General features: G+C 43.6%; 2 protein-coding genes across 3 annotated transcripts; one reads left to right on the top strand and one right to left on the bottom strand.

Annotated features, from left to right (window-relative positions):
* The first annotated feature begins 798 nt into the window (after window positions 1-798).
* LOC104938653 (N-fatty-acyl-amino acid synthase/hydrolase PM20D1.2) lies at window positions 799-9,646 on the top strand. 2 transcript variants are annotated; one of them, XM_027288967.1, is made up of 13 exons: window positions 799-1,119; window positions 1,211-1,297; window positions 3,463-3,698; window positions 3,784-3,870; window positions 3,961-4,094; window positions 4,285-4,404; window positions 4,526-4,601; window positions 4,693-4,754; window positions 4,844-4,922; window positions 5,024-5,095; window positions 5,179-5,344; window positions 5,739-5,838; window positions 9,532-9,646. In XM_027288967.1, the coding sequence occupies exons 1-13, from the start codon at window positions 900-902 to the stop codon at window positions 9,620-9,622; spliced, it is 1,530 nt and encodes a 509-aa protein (XP_027144768.1). In that variant the 5' UTR covers window positions 799-899; the 3' UTR covers window positions 9,623-9,646. The 2 variants fall into 2 exon arrangements, with proteins under 2 accessions (XP_027144768.1, XP_019131438.1); XM_019275893.2 differs by lacking the exon at window positions 9,532-9,646 and adding an exon at window positions 6,103-8,688 and having other exon boundaries at window positions 801-1,119.
* Window positions 9,647-11,752: 2,106 nt separating this feature from the next.
* Window positions 11,753-15,085, bottom strand: LOC109142851 (mucin-2-like). The gene is made up of 3 exons (XM_027288541.1): window positions 15,006-15,085; window positions 13,578-14,559; window positions 11,753-12,589 (listed from the first exon to the last, which is right to left on the bottom strand). The coding sequence occupies exons 1-3, from the start codon at window positions 15,083-15,085 to the stop codon at window positions 11,753-11,755; spliced, it is 1,899 nt and encodes a 632-aa protein (XP_027144342.1).
* Between the last annotated feature and the right edge of the window lie 5,880 nt (window positions 15,086-20,965).

The raw sequence follows: 20,965 nt of genomic DNA, 5'->3' as shown, positions 1-20,965 counted from the left end.
CATTGTAATTGTACAGTATGTTTGTGTTGATTTGTTTTGTACATATGACATCTGTTTGTCCGTCCTGGGAGAGGGATCCCTCCTCTGTGGCTCTTCCTGAGGTTTCTTCCACCTTTTTTCCCAGTTAAAGGTTTTTTGTGGGCAAGTTTTTCCTCACTCGAACCGAGGGTCTAAGGCAGTGGTTCTTAACCTGGTTCGATCGAACCCTAGGGGTTCGGTCAGTCGGTCTCAGGGGTTCGGTGGAGCCTCCGCCCTGGAATTTTTTATACCATTTGTTACAACATATCTTTGTGAGCAATCGTTTTTTGAGGATGCTGGACATAAAAACTAAGAAAAGGAACAGACTTTGCTGTGAAAATGACACGAGACTGGCACTTGCCAAGGTGAAGCCACGCATATCTGAACTGGTCTCTCAAAGGCAACAGCAGAAGTCACACTGAGGTAAGTTGTTGTGAGTTCATGCACTGTGTTGGTTTTGTTATTTGAACAAGGTGATGTTAATGCACGGTTCATTTTGTACACCAGTAAAAAAAATCATATTTTATTTTTTACTAAAGAAGGGTTCGGTGAATGAGCATATGAAACTGGTGGGGTTCGGTACCTCCAACAAGGTTAAGAACCACTGGTCTAAGGACAGAGGGTGTCACTCCATGTACAGATTGCAAAATGTGTTTTGTGAATTTGGGAGTTATACAACTAAATTGATTTGATTTGATTATATTGGTGCTTTCTAAACATGAATCAATGAAACTTGCCTCTCTCTGGCAGGTTGCTAATATTATTTGCAGGAGGTGAATGATTGTGTTCAGACCAGCAGGTGGCTCTCATTCAACAAGCCTGCACTAATTCAGTCTGTAAACACACACAACGAGTTCCGCTGTCACAACAAAAACCTTACAATGACAAACTCGGGGCCAAAGTTGAAAATATTAAAGTGTTTAAAGATTATTATTAGTAGCTTGTTCATCACAGTGCTGCTGTTATTCACCGTGGCATCTATAAGGACTTTTTCACTGGACGTAAATGTCGGACTTCAACTCGCACAGTGGGAGAAGACGAGTAATATCTCGCTTGTCGTGGACGAACATCAGAGAGAGGAGCTCCTGAGAAACTTTAAAGGTAAATAATGTGTTTGTGTGAGAAGCAGCTAAAATAAACCATTGTCAGTTACCTCTCTCTGTGTTCATTCATCTCCCTCCTTTCGTCCCAGAGGCTATCCGGATCCCCACGGTGTCATTCACAGAGACGGATATCAACACCACCGCGCTGCTTGAATTTGACAAGCTCCTCCGGAAAGGTAACAAAGCGTCAAAAGCTGAAAAATGATAAAGACGTGTCTCACTGGTGTGTGTTTTGTTTTAAATGGCGTCAGTTAGTGTTCGCTGACGTTTAACGGTCATTTGTATTTGCTAACGGCCGCTAACGGCTGCTGCGTAGCTAGAGGTGACGGTTAGTGACGTACTTCTCCCAACTGTCGGTTACTACGACACCGCCATGGCTGAGATTTGATTAAAAACACATTAAAACACATTAAAACACACAGCAGAGACACATTCATGTTATTATTTATATATCTATATATATATTTATATCTGTAAGGGAGTTTACAACCTGAACTGAACAGGTGTCAGCAGACTTACCTCACCACAAACCCTAATGATGACCCTATGATTTTATTGATGTCTTTCATTTACACCTGCACTTATTTGTACTGTTTTTATCATGTGTTTTCCTTTTCTTTCCTTGTATGTATGTATATATATATATATATATATACACACACACACACACACACATCTATATATTTGTACTTGTACTTTATTTTCAAAGGATAACCCCTTTGAGATGTACCATCTCATTTTCGAGGGGGTTCTTATTGCCAACAGAGATAGAAAACAGGTCATCAATAGTACAGGAATAAATATGAACACAAAAACATGATACAATGTAAAGACGCAGACACCCATTCACACACATTCGCACACCACAATGCTCCACCGACCCTAACTAACTTTGTATAGCCCAAAGTCACAAAGGTGCAGGTTTATTAATTCAATATACTCTTTAAAAAATATATCAATTGTGTGGTTAAGAATAAATTAAAGAGTTTTTCAATCTAACCTATGGAGGTACAAGAGTTTGTGAACCCTGAGCTGCTTTTGATTTAAACATGCAGTTAAGTAGAATCAAGCGGGACAGTTCGGTGGCTAAATTAACCACTAAAATGGACCAATAACAGACAGAATGACAATATAACCATTTCTTTTGTTTGAGTCCATTATTATGAATGTCAGTATTGTGAACTGGGTTATAACTTAACATTAAATAAGGTTATTTTAGACAACCAGACTATATAATTACTGTTAATACTATTCATACTGTGCATATCCTAGCTTTGATAACTCACACTGTATAATTACACCTATAATTACACTTACCTGCGGTAGTGACTGCTGCTCCTGCTGCACAAGCTGTATTTATCTCAGTGTGTTTTATTTCACTTTGTCCACACTGTTAATACTTGCTAACATATTCATATATATCTGTATATCTGCACTGCTATTTGTGTATCCCTATGTTTCCTAACATTTCATTGTCTTAGTACTTGTTGAATCTAATCTAATATAAGATTTTAAAAAATCAGCTAATCCTCACATTTGAGAAATCTTTACTTAGAGAAATGACATTTGGCTTTGAAGAAAAATGACAGGGGTATTTCAACAATTCAATATTGTTTTTGTAAAATGTTTTTTGGCACTCACAAGAGACAGATTTTTTTAAAAGAACGGTCAACTTTGAAGCAAGTGAGGCAGAGATATCGTGACTTCCCTAGTATGGGTTAAGCTCCAAAGACACTGGGTTTCATCAAAGCCATCTTTCTCTTCTCTTTAATCTCTATAAACAGATATCTGTATGAATGCAGAGTCTGTAGGCAAGGGAGCAAGCTTTTGAAGCACTCTGGTTTCTGTTTGTAGTCAGAGTAGTACTCTCTAATCACATTTTTGAGCATGCAGTCACACAGTACGTGCAGAGAGTAAAGGAGCTGGAACACATTTGCTGGAAGGCATCTCAGAACCCATGGCTATCATCTGAAAGTAATTTTGCTTTTTATTAGCTTTTAAAAATGCATCAGCAAAAGTGTATACAGATATCCAATTTTCATCTTTTTTATGTATTGAGTTGCTAATTAGACTGCAGAAGAAGTCTTGGGCCGTTACCCCCAGAGGCTAAATCATCGTCAGATGATAGCTGACTGGTAAATGGCCACATTTTTCAGAGGTAAAGATAACCCTGATGTTATCCTCAGACTCAGACCACACTGTAGAGCTCTTCTAGAGTCCCTCTAGAGCTACAGAAGATATTATACAAGTGTTTTTACAGGCTGAGTATTATGTAACCTTATTATAAATATTATCTTAAAGAGTCCCTCCCTTTAAGCTCATATTCTTCTTCCCGTGTCAGCCTTCCCAACAGTTTTCTCTTCAGTCTTGGTTCGTCATGAATTGGTGGCCAACTACAGCCACCTGTTTTGGGTGCAAGGATCACAGCCTAACCTGGTGCCATACATGCTGCTTGCCCACATTGATGTAGTACCCGCCTCAGAATCAGACGGATGGGAGGCCCCACCATTTTCTGCCGAAGAGTTAGATGGCTTCATCTATGGTAGAGGGACCATAGACGACAAGAGCCCTGTAATGGTGAGTGGTGTTTTGTGTTATCTTGCTATTAAACAGAGTTGAGTTGGATATGTATTTAGCTACTGATATGATTTCTTTCTTTCAGGGAATACTTCAGGCACTGGAGTACTTGCTGAAAAAAGGCTATGCTCCACGCAGAGGATTTTACATCGGCCTTGGTCACGACGAAGAAGTACTCCAACTTTTCAGAAAACTATACATGCAAATAGGATTTAAAACATTATATTTGAATGTCTGAGTCCTTTGATGTTTCTTTTTAAAGGTCAATGGTTACAAAGGAGCAATGAACATAGTGAGTGTCCTGAAGCAACGTGGTGTGCAGTTGTCGTTTGTCCTGGACGAAGGCCTGGCTATACTAGATGGAGTCATCAGTGGTCTTGAAGGACCCGCTGCTCTGTGAGAACCTGCCATGCTTGAATGTAAACATAATATTTAGTTTGTAGCTTATCCCTACAAAAAAAAGGGAATAATAAATAATAAGCCTGACATCACAGCAGAACTCACAAGCATATCATTGTCTTTATTAAGTTTTGAAAGATTTTTTTTTTAATTCTGTGTTTTATGTGTGTGTGTGCACGTTTTGTAGAATTGGCATAAGTGAAAAGGGTTCGGCCACTGTAAAGCTTAGTGTGTCTATGGTCCCCGGTCACTCTTCAATGCCTCCCAGAGAGTCCAGCATTGGGATCTTGGCTGCAGCAGTCAAAAGGTGAGAGGAAAACTTTCTTCAAATTGAGATTTCTCTGTGTTAACGCTGAAATGACACTCATTCTGCATATTTATCACTCATGCCAAAATCCGACTTTAACCATGTCATGCAATTTCCTCAGATTAGAGGATAACCCCATGCCAAGATTATTTGGTCATGGGCCTGAACGTGGAACCTTTGAGCATCTGGCTCATAAGGTAAGGGGAACCAATTTACTTTTTATACTAGACATCACAACTAGTAGCATGTTTGATGTCTCCTTCTCAGTAACCAATTCTCTCACTTCAGTTCAAGCTCCCCATGAAGTTCATAATGTCGAATTTGTGGCTGTTCTCCTCACTCCTTGGCAGGTAATTACATCCCATTCGGCTTGTTTTCTTTGATTGTGTCCACTGGAATTAATCAGTTAGTGTGTTTTTATATGTTTTTATATTTACAGGGTACTTGAAAGAAAACCAGACACTAATGCTTTTGTAAGGACAACCACAGCAGTCACCATGTTTAATGCAGGAGTTAAGGTACAGTTATTACTATATAAAAGAAGGTAATTCACAGGAAATTAGTTTCAGAAATTCAGCTCTCATTAAAAAAGTTCCTAAATTTTTTTCCCACTATGTAGGTGAATGTAATCCCATCCCTTGCTGAAGCTTACGTTAATCTACGAATCCACTCATCACAGTCATTACAAGAGGTAGAATCTGAATTTTTCGTTTTTTTGAGAATGTCTCACCATCAGCATCCTGAGTTTAGTAACATGTGTGCTGTTTCCTCGAGGTCTTGGACCTTGTCCAGTCTATAGTCGGCGACCAACGAGTGAAGATGGAACTTGTTTCTGGGTTTGACCCTCTGCCTATCAGCTCTAATGATGAAAAGTCCTTTGGCTTCCAGATCATTAAGAAAACAGTGCTGGACAATTTTCCAAAAGTTACAGTTGCTCCAGGTAGAATCAAGATATATTAAATAGGGGCGCAACAATACATGTATCTGTACTGAACCATTCGATACAGTGGTCTCGGTTCGGTACGCACTATGAATCGAACAATACGCAATTTTAGATTTATTTTATCAACTTTTATCAAATAGAAGATCCTCCACCATCCTTCAGATCTGGCTTCGGAACTACTTTGGTTTTTGTATTAAGTATGACCCTGATGGCAAGCGCGTCATGGACATTTCTCTTTTTTGTATTGAAAAAAATAACCTTGACACTAAAGTATCGAACTGAACCGTGAACTTTGTGTATCGTTGCACCCCTAATATTAAATTGTGTAAAAAGTTGATTAATCATGTCAAAGTATCCCATAAGTGTGCTGACATAATGTTTGAATGCGCAGGTATCTGTATTGGTAACACAGACAGTCGACACTTCAGAGACCTGACCAGCGATATTTATCGCTTCGCCCCTGTCTGGTTTAAACCAGGTGATGCTCAGAGGTAAGAAAAAAACACTAAATAAAAAAATAGTCTTTAAACTGCTCGTGCAGAGTAATGTCAAACTGAAGGTAAGGTCTTGAACAAAAGAGAGCTTTCTTCTGTTGGTCACATGTTGACCTACTTGTACTGTACTGTACTATCAGTTTATAACCAGAGAACAAATCTTTTGGTAAAAAGCCTTTATCATATAAAAACAGTTAAAGGTTAACTGTATGAAGGAAAAATATTTTCTTACTCTTAGATAGTATTTTTTCTCTTTCTTAGATTCCATGGCATCAATGAAAGGATTTCCAAAAAGAACTACGAGGAGCTCATTGTATTTTACTTCAGTCTGATTCAAAATTGTGACATTGAAAAGCTCCCTGAGCCTCACAGCTCTGTCCATGAACTCTAAGGAATAGGCGATATGGATTATAACAATTGCAATTCAAAAGACGGTTATTGTTAGTCAGAATAATTTCAACTTATTGTGAAGTAAATTTCAAACAAATGTTGTGATTCTGCATTTTAACGCCAGAATGTACAATTTTCCAATGCACTGCAATTCAATCAATCAGTAACACAAAGTGCTTCATGCAATTAAACCCCAATACCCACTGCCCACCTCCAACCCTCCACCCCAACCCCAACCCCAATCCTCCACCCGACCCCATTATAAACAAAGCGCTACACAAACTGAGGAAGTGCCATCTCATCTTCTTGCAGTGAGGATTGTTAATTGTAGCTTTACAGTAAATCCTGTTTAATACAGTATTGATCTTATTGTGACAGAATGAGCACTGAATAACTACGCGGAGACCCTTTGCATTTCTGATTTTGTGGTATACTGCTGTGATGATTTTTGAATTTAAAGTGATGATGGTATGATTAAATTATTGATAATACTGTGGTACTGGAAAATGTGAAAGTATGATGATATGTGTAACTTTTAAAAGAATGACTGCAAAATATTTTTTGGCTGCTAATAACAGATGTTTTAAAATGATGCCTCTTACTGTGTAAATGCTGATTTGTGATATTAAAAAAATTGAATAAAGAACATAAAAAAAAACAAAAAAAAAAAACAAGTGCACTGAAGAAGACATGCCACATACAGTATTAAATTCATTATTTCTCATTTTGACATAATTACGTATCTCACTTTAGTGAACCAAAGTTCCAACCACCAACTGCCAGAAGGATTTTGAGAGCTGGATTACTAAGTGAAAATAGAAGTGAGGCAATTATTATTCCTTCCTTATTTCTTTGCTGCATTTGATCCCATCTTTCTCCTCGGCCTTGTCCCGTCTATCTTCAGCTGTCACTTTCAAGTAAAGGCATAAAAAACAAAAACAAAGAAACTAATAGAAAAAAATATATATTTGTCTGTTGATCTAATGCCTCTCTAAAATGTGCCACTTTAGCTAGATAAAATTAATTATAATAATTTTATATATATTTGTATATATCAGTAGGTGGCTCTGATGTCACGAAATGTTTGACAAATAGGATTTTCTCTTGTGTCTTGCACTCTATTGTATTAACACCTAACAGACAAAGATGAACCAACATAGAAAAAACTACCCAGACAAAATGTGAAAAGATATTTTATTGTCATTTATTGATTTTATATTAACTAGTAATATTGTTGTGGATTAAGAAAGACCATATATAATTAGATGGAACAGCTGTGTCATGTAAGACTAATCCAAAAACATGCAGTGGCTAAAATAACAAATAAGAACACACCCATGTAATAAATCTGCATTCACCAAAGCCATCCTGCATGTATATACAACACCCATATAATTAACTAAGATAGCAGGAAACCCCCCGAAAAGAAACACACCCAGCTGGTTTTGCTCTCATGCACAATGTTTCATGACATTTGATGCATAAAATATAAAGACATTCAGGCAGTTAAAATATAAACCTTTATACTTGCAGTGTTAGAGCAGATTTTGTCTCCAGTGTCTTCTCGGATCCTTGAAATAAGGGGCTGTGATGTCCTCTGACATTTTCCAGTGGGCCACGAAAGTCGAATGTCAGCACAGTAATAAAATCAAAGTGCCTGATAAAATGCAGAAGACAACATGTTCACCAAAACCTGATGACAGCTCATCATTGGTATAACAGGAATAACATGAACTTACTTTTACATTGCAATCTTTGCAACATTATAACTGGTATCGATGGTTGCAAAGACACTAGCAGTGACAATTTATCTGTCAAGGTTAGTTTCTGTTCCCGCAGCCTCAAAGGTGTCTTTGAGCTCCTATACAACAAAGAAACATGGCTCAGTCTTAGTTAAGTTGAAAATCTTATCGTGCATGCCATATACTCTCTGGCATATTTCTGACAGTGTATGTCCCATTAGAGAAATACAGTATCTGACTTTGCACAGCAGTGTGAATCTCTTGTGACTGGCTTCCTGCTCCTCCAGGGTACTTCCAGTCAAGGTTTATCCCATCAGAACCATATGCTCTCAGTAGTGTGATAGCAGACTGGATAAATTTCGCTCTGTTTCATTGTGCTGACACTATTATACTGAATCTGGTAAACATTTGAACAAACCGTGCTCTTAAGAAGACACTCCACATGCTGCATTTAAGGGCTCTGTTTCAGCAGCATAAACACAGAGCAGCACCAAGCACACGATCATGCGCGCAAAGGCTAATATACAGTCTCAGGCAAATGGTCTGCAGTTATAAATGATAATGAAAAAGTAGGAGTAAAATTAATATATATTTAGAAATCATTTTGTAATAGGCATTTTTTAGTTGCATTGAGTTTAATGCAAACAGACATGTTGTTTATACATAAACAAATGAATAGAGTTGCACGATACCCCGCGGTGCCACGTCATAACGGTTCCTACTATACTAGAAATTCTACACGACGGTACTACCGTGGATTACTATACTACCAGTGCCAGTTTCCGCTACATAGCGGCTGCCTCTACTCTCCTCCCAGCTTCCCACTTCATGCTACTCCCTTGTAAACAAACCAACATGGCAACTACTGCAACCGAACTACACAGCTGCTGAATGATTGGCTGTTTGCCTGTTACTGGTGACATCCGGGGATATAATAGGCTGTTTCCACACGCTGGGTCCGCCCATCTGTTAGCTGATTGGCTGTTCATGTGTTTCTGCCGGAAAAAACGAACTCCATAAAGACAGCTCAGCTTCGATAAAAATTTGCTTCAAAACAAACAACAAACTAAAGTTCTGTCTCGCCCAGATTTGAAGTCTACAGTAAGAACTAACTAAACTAAGATTTAGTACCTTAACACCCTATGCTTTTTGTATCTACAAATGTCTATCTATTTCTATCATGTCATTGTTGATAAAAATGTAAATAAAACGAAAGACAACAACACACGGCACAAAAACAAACACACAAATAGCAGCCACAAATAGCAGCCACAAATTTATATATATATATATATATATATGGATGGTGTATCAGATCTCACTGGGTTAATTAGTGCACTATTTTATAAATACAAATTTTGTTTTAATGAGTGTCCAACTTAAGAGTTTGTCTCAGACTTATATTCATCAAACATGGTAATCACTGCCTCAATTAGATCGTCCATGGCGCAACACAATGTCTGTTGTCTTAGCCTCAACAGGATTTATATTAATGTTTTAATGTTTGCACATTTGTTTTTAGCTGTATTGATGTCTATATCTTTGTATGTATATTCAGAGGAATGTCAAACTGGGGTCAAATTCCTTGTACGTGTACACTCATACCTGGCCAAAAAAGTGATTCGGATTTCCCACTGCAGTTTTTTTAATGGTAAGAGTTTTATTCCTTCCTTCTGTTTACCACAGATTATGTATTTTAGCTGTTTTATGTTACACACACACACACACACACACACACACACACATCCTGTAACAACATTGCCATCTAGTGACAATGGCCAGAAATAGCTATAACCACTGTAGTCTTTATTAATCTGTGGCTTATTAAATTGGAGTATATTTTGATGACCAGTGTGTAGGATTTAGTGACATCTACCAGTATATGTAATCATACACTAAACATAAAACATAAATCATATGCATTTTATGATCAATTTCTGACATATTCTGTAAATAAATCCCCCTAGATTTTACACACCGAATCTTAATGTAGTTAAGAATTCTATGTAATTGATAGAGTGGCTCTGATGTCAAGAAATGTCCGACAAACATGTTTTGCTCCTGTGTCTTGTAATTCATACCTTCATTTGAATGGCTTTTGCCAGTGCCAGTGAGGCACCTCGTTTCCATCGTGTACTGTGTTTTTATCTCACAAACACGTAATAGACAAAGAACCATGAAACTTACAGTATTTTATTAGTTTCTTTTTATTAACTTATTAATTTATTGTGTAATATTTATTAGTATGTATTTACATTTACACATACAGTATATAAATAAGTGCAATATGCATTGCATCATTATGTAAGACAACTGTGCACTCGCTACAATGGAAAAAAAAAGAAGAAGAAACCTATATTATGAAGTTAGATACAATGCATAGCAATAGTATACATGTACAACAACCATGTCATAAAATAAACCATGGCAGATTAAAGCATGGCAGAAAAACAAAACAAGAACAAACTCAACTAACACTAACAGGACAACAATTGTAATGTAACCGTACAAGTTGTTTGTATAAGTATATATTATAGATGAATAATCACATGTTCACACCATTGCAATTGACGAAAATATAATAAAAATTAAATGGTGTAAGATGTTACCATGACCGGGACATTTCAGCGTGGACAGGGAGCTCATGAAATTATATCTGAAAATGCTAGAGCTGATATTTGATGTTTAAATTATGTTTTCAAAATGATCTACCTAAGTTAAGATTAGTAAAGCTAGGCATAGCCATTATTTTTTGCGTATAACTCAACTGTGAATAAACTGTGACTAACAAGAAATAGTACATATAACAGCTTTGACAATGACAATGCCCCCTATTGTAGAAAAATAGAGAAAAACAAATGGTACCACTTATGGACAGTGAAATGATTCATGTGCAAGTTTTTAGGATCTGCCATTGACACAGCTAAAAAAAACATCTGGGTCAGAGTGATGGGGGTAACGCCTGTCCTTCTTTCTGTCACAAAATCCATTTCCACTGTCCTATGGTAATGGGAGCTGTCTTGGCTTTGGTAGAGGAGGTTAAAGTTGTAATTGGGGAGTTGTAATTGTTGAGGTATGGGGAGTAATTGTGGTTGTAGTAGGGAGAGTTGTGGTTGCAGTAGGGCAAATCATGATTTTCCTGGTGGTTCTTTTTTTTGTGGGTGCCACAGTCTATAAATTAACCTTTATTATTAGGGTCAGGGAAACGCCTATTCTTCACAACACTTGTGGTAGTGAGAGTTGTTGTGGTAGGGGGTGTTGTGGTTGTGGTAGGGGAGTGGTTGTGGTTGTAGTAGGGGGAGTTGTTGTGGTTGTGGTAAGGGGATTTGTTGTGGTTGTAGTAGGGGGAGTAGTTGTGGTTGTAGTAGGGGGAGTAGTTGTGGTTGTAGTATGGGGAGTAGTTGTGGTTGTAGTGGGGGGAGTAGTTGTGGTAGGGGGGTAGTTGTGGTTGTGGTAGGGGGGGTTGTTGTGGATGTGGCAGGGGGAGGTGTTGTGGGTGGAGGAGGGGGGGGGGGTGGGGGTGGGTTGTGGTTGTAGTAGGTGGAGTTGTTGTGGATGTGGCAGGAGAAGTTGTTGTGGTTGCAGTAGGGGGAGTAGTTGTGGTTGTAATAGGGTGAGTTGTTGTGGGACTTGTGGTTGTGGTAGCAGGACATGTAGTTGTTGCATTAGGACATCATGATTTCCCTGGTGAATTCTTTGAATTTTTTGAATCTTGGGTGCCACACTCTATAAATTCACCTTTATTATTAGGGTCAGGGACACGCCCATTCTTCTTCCCCTCACAAACATCTGTTGTGGTAGCGAGAGTTGTTGTGGTTGTAGTAGGGGGAGTAGTTGTAGTAGTGGGAGTGGTTGTGGTAGGGGGAGTAGTTGTGGTTGTGGTAGGGGGAGTACTTGTAGTTGTAGTAGGGGGAGCCATTGTGGTAGGGTGAGTGGTTGTGGTAGGGGGAGTAGTTGTAGTTGTAGTAGGGGGAGTAGTCGTGGTTGTAGTCGGGAGAGTTATTGTCGTTGTGGTAGTGGGAGTAGTTGTGGTAGGAGGTGTTGTCATGGTTGTGGTAGGGGGAGTAGTTATGGTTGTTGTAGGGGGAGTAGTGGTTGTTGTAGGGAAAGTAGTGGTTGTAGTCGGGGTAGTCGTGGTAGGGGGAGTAGTTGTGGTTGTGGTAGGAGGTGTTGTCGTGGTTGTGGTAGGGGGAGTAGTTGTGGTTGTTGTAGGGGGAGTAGTGGTTGTTGTAGGGAAAGTAGTGGTTGTAGTCGTGGTAGGGGGAGTAGTTGTGGTTGTGGTAGGAGGTGTTGTCGTGGTTGTGGTAGGGGGTGTTGTTGTGGTTGTGGTAGGGGGTGTTGTCGTGGTTGTAGTAGGGGATAGTTTGTGGTTGTGGTAGGGTAGTAGTTTGTGGTTGTGGTAGGAGTGGTTGATCGTGGTTAGTGGTAGGGAGTGTTGTGTGGTTGTGGTAGGGGGGAGTAGTTGTGGCTAGTATAGGGGGACTGTTGTGGTTGTCGTAGGGGGAGTCGTTTGTTGTTGTCTCGGGGAGTTGTCGTGATTGTGTAAGGGGGCGGAATTGTGTCTTGCAGGCGTAGTTGTGTTGTCGTCGGTAAGCAGTTGTGCTGTATTCGGGGAACTGTATGTGGTTGTGGTAGAGTGGAGTCTTTTGTTGTATCGGGGGCGTTGGTTGTGGTTAGTTGTGTCGGTGGGTTAGATGGGTTACGGAGCGGGCGTGTTGTGGTTGTGGTAGGCGGCGTCGTTGTATAGGGGGGGTCAGTTTGTAGTTGTCGGGGGGGTGTTGTCGTCAGGGCAGCGTTGTATGGTTGTCGTAACGTGGGGTCGTTTGGTTTAGGGGATGGCGTCCGTTGTGGGTTTGTGGTGGCGCGGTCTTTAGTGATCGGGGGCGGTTGATCTTATGTTGTATCGGTGGTGTTGTGGTGTTGAAGGCGGGAAGTGCGTCTTGTGGTTGTTGGTCGGCCGTCGTAGTTGTAGTTGTAGTGTGGGAGACAAAACACTAAAACAAAACAAAAAACAAAAAAAAAAAAAAAAACAAAACAACGTTGTTGTTGTACTTGGAGGAGTGGTCGTAGATATAGGGTAGGGGGAACTGTTTGTGGTTAGTGGTCAGGTGGCGTAGGTGTTGATGTTGGAAGTAGGGGGATTGTTGGGGTTGAGTAGGTGGTGGTGGGTTGTGGTAGGTGGAGTAGTTGTTTGTTGTAGTCGGGGGCGTGTGTTGGTGGTTTGTAAGTGTGGTGGTTGTGGTTTTAGGTAGAGGGATACGTTGGTGTTGTGGGTCGGCCCGGAGTAAGTGTATTGTCGGCGGGAGGGTAGTTTTAGTTGTATCGGGGGTCGGTGATCAGATTGTCGTCCGGGGGCGTAGTTGTGGTTGTAGTCGGTGGAGGTTGTTGTGGTTTCGTAGGTGTGTTAGTGGTTGTGGGCGGGAGGCGTCAATTCGTGGATTGTGGGCGGGGCTCAGTGGTCGTAGGGGGATTGCTTTGTGGTTGTAGTAGGATGGAGTTATTATGTGGTTGTCGGAGTGGTGTTGTGGTTGTGGTGGGGGCGTCTTGTGGTTTTGTAGGCGGAGTAGTTGTAGTTTTGTCGTAGTGGGCGGAAAGTTGTTTTACTTGGGGGAGGTGTCGTGATTGGTCGAGGGAGTAGTTGGAGGTTGTGGTCGGCTGATAGTTGTGGTTGTAGTGGGGGGAGTCTTGTGGGCTGTAGTAGGGGGAACTGTTGTGGTTGTAGTAGGGGGCGTAGTTTGTTGTTGTACGGGGGAGTTGTTCGTGATTGTGGTTAGGGGATAGATTGTGGTAGGCGGAGTAGTTGTGTTGTAGTAGGAGAACGCAGTTTGTGGACTGTAGTAAGGGGGAACTGTTGTGGTTGTGGTAAGGGGAGTAGTGTGGTTGTAGAGTAGGGTGAGTTTGTGTTGTGGTTGTAGTAGGTGGTGTTGGGGTACGTGAGAGGAGTAGTTGGTTTGTGGTGGCGAGTAGTTTAGTCGGAGGGTATTGTGTTGTTGTCGTAGGGGTGTTGTAGTAGGTGCTGGGGGAGTAAGTGTGTGTGTGGGAGGGAAGTTGTTGGGTGGTTAGGGGGAGTAGTTTGTATAGTAGTTGTTGGGTAGTAGGTGTGGTGTGGTTGTGGTAGGGGAGTTGTAGGGTTGTGGTAAGGGGTGGTTTGTGGTTGTCCGTAAGGGGTAGATCTGTGGTTGTAAGTAAGGGGGAGCTGTTGTGTTGTGTAGGGTGAAGTAGTTGTTGTACGTGGGGAAGTTTCAGATGTGGGTCGGTGAGTGGTTTGTGGTATGTGTAGGCGGAGTAGTTGTCGTTTTGTAGAGGGGGAGTATTTGTGGTTGTAGTAGGGGGATTGTTGTGGTTGTAGGAGGGACGTTTGTTGTGGGTGTAGTAAGGTGGTGTTTGTGGTGTGTCGGGGGATAGTTGAGGTGGTTGTAGTAGGGGCGTTGGTTGTGGTGGGTAGGGGGAGTTGGTTTGTGTTTTGGAGGGGGCGTAGTGTGGTGTGGTCGGCGGAGTCGTTGATCTCGTGGAGCTTTGTGGTTGTAGTAGGGGAGTTTGGTGGTGTCTCGGGGGCGTTGTGGTGTGGTTGTGCGTCCGGATGAGTCTTGTGGATTGATGTAGGGCAGTTGTTGTAGGTGGTACCGTAGGGGAGCTTGGTGTTTGGTTGTCGAAGGGGGCGTTGTTGTGGTGTGGGGGGAGGGGCGTAGTGTGGGTTGTGGTCCGGCGAGAGTAGTTTTGTGTTGTCGTAGGTGGGCGTATTGTGGTTTGTCGTAGGGGAGTTGTGTGGTTTTTCGTCGGGGCGTGTGTTGTTTGTTTTCCGTAGGGGAGCTTGTTAGTGGATAGATCGTAAAGGGGGGAGGTGTTTGTGTGGTTGTGGGAGGGGAGTCGTTGTGGTTGTGGTCGAGCGAGAGTAGTTAGAGTCGTTGTAGTAGTGGCGTAGTTGTGGTTGTCTCAGGGGAGAGTTTGGTTGTGTGTGCTAGGGACGTGGTTTGGGTGTCGTCGAGGGGCGTCGTTGTTTTGTGGCGTGGGCGTCGTTAGTGGTTGTCGTACGCGAGGGCAGTTGTGGTGGGTTGTCTAGGACCCGTTGTTGTGGTTGTAGGAGAGCCGTGTTGTGGTTTGTGGTTGGGCATTGTTGTGGTTGTGATAGGAAAGCTGTTGTGGTTGTAGGGGTAGGTGGCAGTAGTCGTTGTTGTAGTAGGGGATGTTGTGATATTAGTAGGTGGCAGTTCCACTTTGTGGTGTGGTAGACCGAGTTCTGGTGGTTTTGTGACGGGGGAGTTGTTTGTAGTTGTGGTCAAGGCCAATTATTGGATGTGGTCTCGAATCGGGGTGGTTGGTCGATTCCCATTGAGGTTCCGGACAAACCTAACCCGCCTGAAGTCCCAACTATCTTTTCTCATTAAAGGGTAGAGTGCACAGTTAATGGTATCCTGTTAAGCTCAGAAACCCTAAAAGGATATACCCCCCTGGTTCCTATCTTGGTCCCTGGACCGACGCGTATTCAAGGTGGCCTGAATTATAAGGGCTGTTTGCCCTCTTTCACCAGCCTGTCCCATTAAAGTCAGCCAGATCAGAGACCAGACAAGCTCCTCCAATTTTTTTTTTTAAGGTGTTCACCTGCAGAGAGAATCATGGAGAAAACTGGTTTCATGGTTGACAAAATATATTAATTAACCAGCTTTCAGTGTAACAGCATGCCATTTGCAAGGATTACACAGCAATAGTTGAACATTAAGCATCTGATGGCATTTGTATCAATGCTGGCTTCTGTTGTCAAAATCCACCCCACGGATGCTCTGTTGGGATTTGCATCACGGTACTTTGCATAGCATACACATATGACAATCCACCGGGAGAGGGTAGTCAAGAAAGGGGAGGAAAGAAAAAAGTAACTTACGCCTTTACTACGGTTGCGTCTACCCCTACCCCCTTCCCCCCCCCCCACTTTCCCTCCCGTTCCTTTTCATTCCCTTCCCTTCCGCGCCGTCATCCTATTTTTCTCCCCTTTCACTCCCCCCTTTTCGTCGCTTTTTCGCGTCGCTTTCCCCCCCCGGCCCTTCCTATTGTTTGTGACCATTTTGTCCTTTCCCCAACTCCTCTCTCTATCTTCCTTCTTTTCCTGTTTTCTTCCCCCTTTTTTTGGATTCATTCCTGCTTTTTCCTCCCCGCCACTCGCCCGCTCCTCGCTCCTTCCTGCCTCTCCTTTTTTTGTCTCCCTTCCCCCCCCTGCCTGTCCGCCCTCTCAGTCCCCCCTACCTGTAGTAATTTTAGTTGTGTTAAAATGCTGTATGTGCTCACATTCTGTTTGTCAATTTACGCTTTTTACACCATGATCCAGTGCCCCACTTTTTGTGGCTTAACACCCCTCCCTCACCCGGCGTAGCACCACCCGTTTATCTTTCCACGTCTTTGCAATCACACTACTGAGAGCACATGGGTTTGATGGGATAAACCTTGATTGGAAGGTACCCTGGAGGAGCCGGCAGTGTACCACAAGACAAGCTGGGATTCACACAGCTGTGGTCAGTCCTGAATTTCTGTTCTGGGAAGGACACTGACAGAAATATGCCATACGTATCAGCCATGTATTAGAAATAAGATTTCATACCTAAGATAAACCAGTTTCTTTGTTGTATAGGAGCTCAAAGATGCCTTTGAGACTGAGGAACAGAAATAACCGTGACAGATTATTTGTCGCTGCAAGTGTCTCTGCTGAGAGAGCAACCATTAATGCCAGTTATGAAGTGAAAAGATTGCAATGTAAATTAATTTAATGCAATCTTGACATATATACCTATTATGAGATTTACCATGTTTTTGGTGAACATGTTTATCCTCTGCGTCTTTAAGGCCACCTGGATTTCATTAACGTGCTGACATTCGACTTTCGCGGGCCCTGGGAAAATGTCATAGGACATCACAGCCCTTTATTCCAGGGATCCAAAGACACTGGAGACAAAATCTTCCTCAACACTGCAGTATAAGGGTTCGAATTTTAACTGCCTGAATGTCTTTGTTTTTAGAGATGCCCTTCCATTCTGATTGTTTTTTTCTTTTACATATTTTAGGACTCTGCCATGCAGTACTGGCATGGACCAAGGAGCACCTACAGAAAGACTAAACATAGGGTTAGCCCATATGGGCGCATTTACCCTCTCCTCTAATTCCAGCGATGTTGGAGCACCAGCCAGTGGTCCTGGTGAGGACGGGGCTACACCGTGAAGACGGATTCTGGGCCTCTTATGAGGTAAAACTGAAAGCTAACACTTTTACTGCTTGTCCCTCCTACACATTTCTGTTTCGTTTCTACCATTCGCTCTAACTGTGCCATTTAACCCTTCTTTTCAACTTGCCTTTATCTTGAGAGTAACAGTCCAGGTGATTTCTGATCAGAAAGTTCCGTGAACCACAGAGTCAGTGGGTTGGATTTGACAACAAAGACAGCATTGATACAGGCAATCAGATGCTTAATTTAACTATGCTGTGTAATTCCTTGCAAAATATGCTTGTACACGAACACGAATCTGGTTATATAAATATTTTGTCAACATGAACCATGTTTTTTCCTGATCCTCTCAGGTGAAATTACCTAAAAACAAACAATTTGGAGGAGCCTTTGTCTGGTCTCTGGACCTGGCTGACTTTACTGGACAGTTCTGTAAAGAGGCAAAAGCCCCTTAATCAGCCACCTGCATACTCTTCTGGTCCAGGAACCAAGATATAAAATGGGGTTCTATCCTTTTATTGTGTATCTGATCTAACAGTATCCATTAAGGTAATCACCCTAAGTGACGAAAATAATTGACTCATCAGGCGTGACCGTCAATGGAACGACCCACCCCCCCTACGAGAACCACAAACAAAACGGCATTCCACCCAACTCAACAACTCCCCCTAGCACAACCACAGAACCTGTCACCACAACCACAAACACGCCACCACTACATCACAACAACCCCCTACTACAACAACGACTACCCACCTACCACAACCACAACAGCTTCCCACACAACCACAACAACGCCCCCCCCACCAAAACCTACAACCCCACACAACCACAATCAACCTCACGACAACCACAACAACTCCCCCACACAAACCACTACGACCCCACGACCCAACACACCAACCCCCTCCACACAACCACAACAACTCCCCCTACACAACCACACACTAAACCCCCCGACGACAACCCACAACGTCGCCCTACACAACAAAACAACTACCCCGCCCCCCCTGACACACCAACCACACACACGCCCCCTACCACAACCAACACCACAACGCCCTCCCGACACAACCAAAACCAACCCCCCTTAACCAACCACAACCACGCCCCCCATCACAACCCCAACAACCCCCACCACAACCACAACTCTCTACGACACAACCACATCGACCCCCACACAACACAAATCCGCCGACCACAACCAAACTACGCCCCCACACAACCACAACAACCCCCCACACAACCACAACCTACCCCCCTGACCCACCAAACCACAACACTACTCCACACACCCACAACAACGCCCCCGACACAACCACATCAAACCCCTCACACACCACAACACCCCACACATCAACACCCGCCACCACATACGCCCCCCCCACCCAACCACACAACAACTCCCCCACACACACCACAACAACGCCCCTCCACTACAACCACAACACCCCCACTACAACTCACAACACCACCGACCAACCACAACACACCCACCTACTACACCCACAAACAACTCCCCCTACCACAACTCCCCCTACTACAACCACAACTACTCCCCCTCTACAACTACAACTACTCGCCTCCCTACCACAACCACAAACCACTCCACCCCACCACAATCCGACAACTCCCCCAAGTACAACAACTACTCCACCTACCCCAACCACAACAGCTCCCCCTACTACAACCACAACACCTACCCCCTCTACGCAACCACAACACCCCCTACCACAACCAGACAAGTCCCCCTACCACAACCACGACAACTCCCCCCGTAACAGCACAACGTACGCCCCCTACCACAACAACTCCCCCCACAACAACCCTTCCTGACGACCACAACAACACTCCCCTGACTACAAACTACGCCTCACCACACAAACACAACTACTCCCCCGACCACAACACCACCTACCACAAACCACAACAACTCCCCTACTACAACCACAACTACTCACCTACCACAACCACAACAGTTCCCCCTACTACAGCCACAACCGCTTCCCTGTACATCACAACACACCTACTCCGCCCTACCAACTACGTCATCCCCACTCACAATACGACAAACCCCCCGGATAGTACAACAACAACGACGCCCCGCCGACAACCACAACAGGCCCCCGCGACAGCCACAAGTGACCCCCCGGACTACACCACAACGACGCGCTCTCCGACCACAACCACCACAACGACGCCCCGACCACAAGCACGATAACAACGCCCCCAGGAAAAACAACACGCCCACGTACGACAACGACAACGACGCCGTCCGACCACAACCACAAGACGCCCCCGACCACAACAACAACCCCCACCGACGACACAACCACAACAACGCCCCCACGACAACACAAATCCTCCGACGCAACACTCCCCCGCCACAACCACAACTATCCCCGTACCACAACCACAACACCACCGTACCAACCACAACAACGCCACCTAGACAACCCACAACACGCCCCCCGACAAACGACAACGGACTCCCCCGGCCACTACATCCAACGACAACGACCTTCCCCCGACGACAAACACAACACTCCGCCCTCCACAACCACAAACACCCCTACCACCACACTACACCACCCGACGACAACCACACAACGCCCCCTACAAACAACAACTACCCCACCCGACCACAACCACAAACACACTACCCGTACAACCACAACAACATCCCTCCTACTACAAAAACAACACCTTACCCACCTACCCCAACCAAACAGTTATCCCCCACCACATATCGACGATCACCCGTCCCAATGCAAAGACAACAATTCGGTCTAGCCCTACTACTACAAATCAAACTACGCCCTACGCCGCCGTACCACAACCACAAGTATCGCTCTCCCGCCATTCAACCACAACACAACACCACCGTACTACAACCACAACAACAACTCCCCCTACTACATACTACGCCCGCCTAGCCACAACCACACTATCCCCCTAACCACTAGACACACACACTACTACAACCCCACAACTTAGCCCTCCTATACAACTACTCCCCCTCACTATCCAACTAACAAACACTACCCTCCCCCTTTCCCCTACTACAACTACTCCGCCTACCTATACAACCTACAACGACTCCTCGCCACCTGATACCACAACACCATACCTCGACAACCACAATTCAACCCCCTTTTTTCCTTACAACAAACAACCACTACTCCACATACCATCAACACACACAGTTCCCCTATACAGCCACAACAGCCTTTCCCTACTACAACCACAACACTCCGCCTCACCCACAATTACCCCCCCTGAACACAATCACGACAACTCCCTCCGAGCCCTACAACAACAAATACTCCCCATGTCACTACATTACCACAACAGTTCCCCCTATCTACAGCCACAACTACTCCCCCCCCTACTCCCACAACCCTATTTTATCACCCTCAAACACCCCCCCCCCCTACCAACAACCACGGGGAAACCCCTCCCTACTACCTCACACACCCACAACTACCCACGCCCTCATACCACAAACACAACTATCCCCTGTTGTGGTTGTGGTAGGCGGAGTAGTTGTAGTTGTAGTAGTGGGAGTAGTTGTGGTTGTAGTAGGGGGAGTTGTTGTGGTTGTAGTAGGGGGAGTTGTTGTGGTTGTAGTAGGGGGAGTTGTTGTGGGGGAGTAGTTGTGGTTGTAGTAGGGGGAGTTGTTGTGGTTGTAGTAGGGGGAGTTGTTGTGGTTGTAGTAGGGGGAGTAGTTGTAGTTGTAGTAGTGGGAGTAGTTGTGGTTGTAGTAGGGGGAGTTGTTGTGGTT

The sequence above is a fragment of the Larimichthys crocea genome, chromosome XV, assembly GCF_000972845.2.
Source record: "Larimichthys crocea isolate SSNF chromosome XV, L_crocea_2.0, whole genome shotgun sequence".
NCBI lineage: Eukaryota > Metazoa > Chordata > Actinopteri > Sciaenidae > Larimichthys > Larimichthys crocea.
This window is presented reverse-complemented; position numbering and strand designations above follow the sequence as displayed.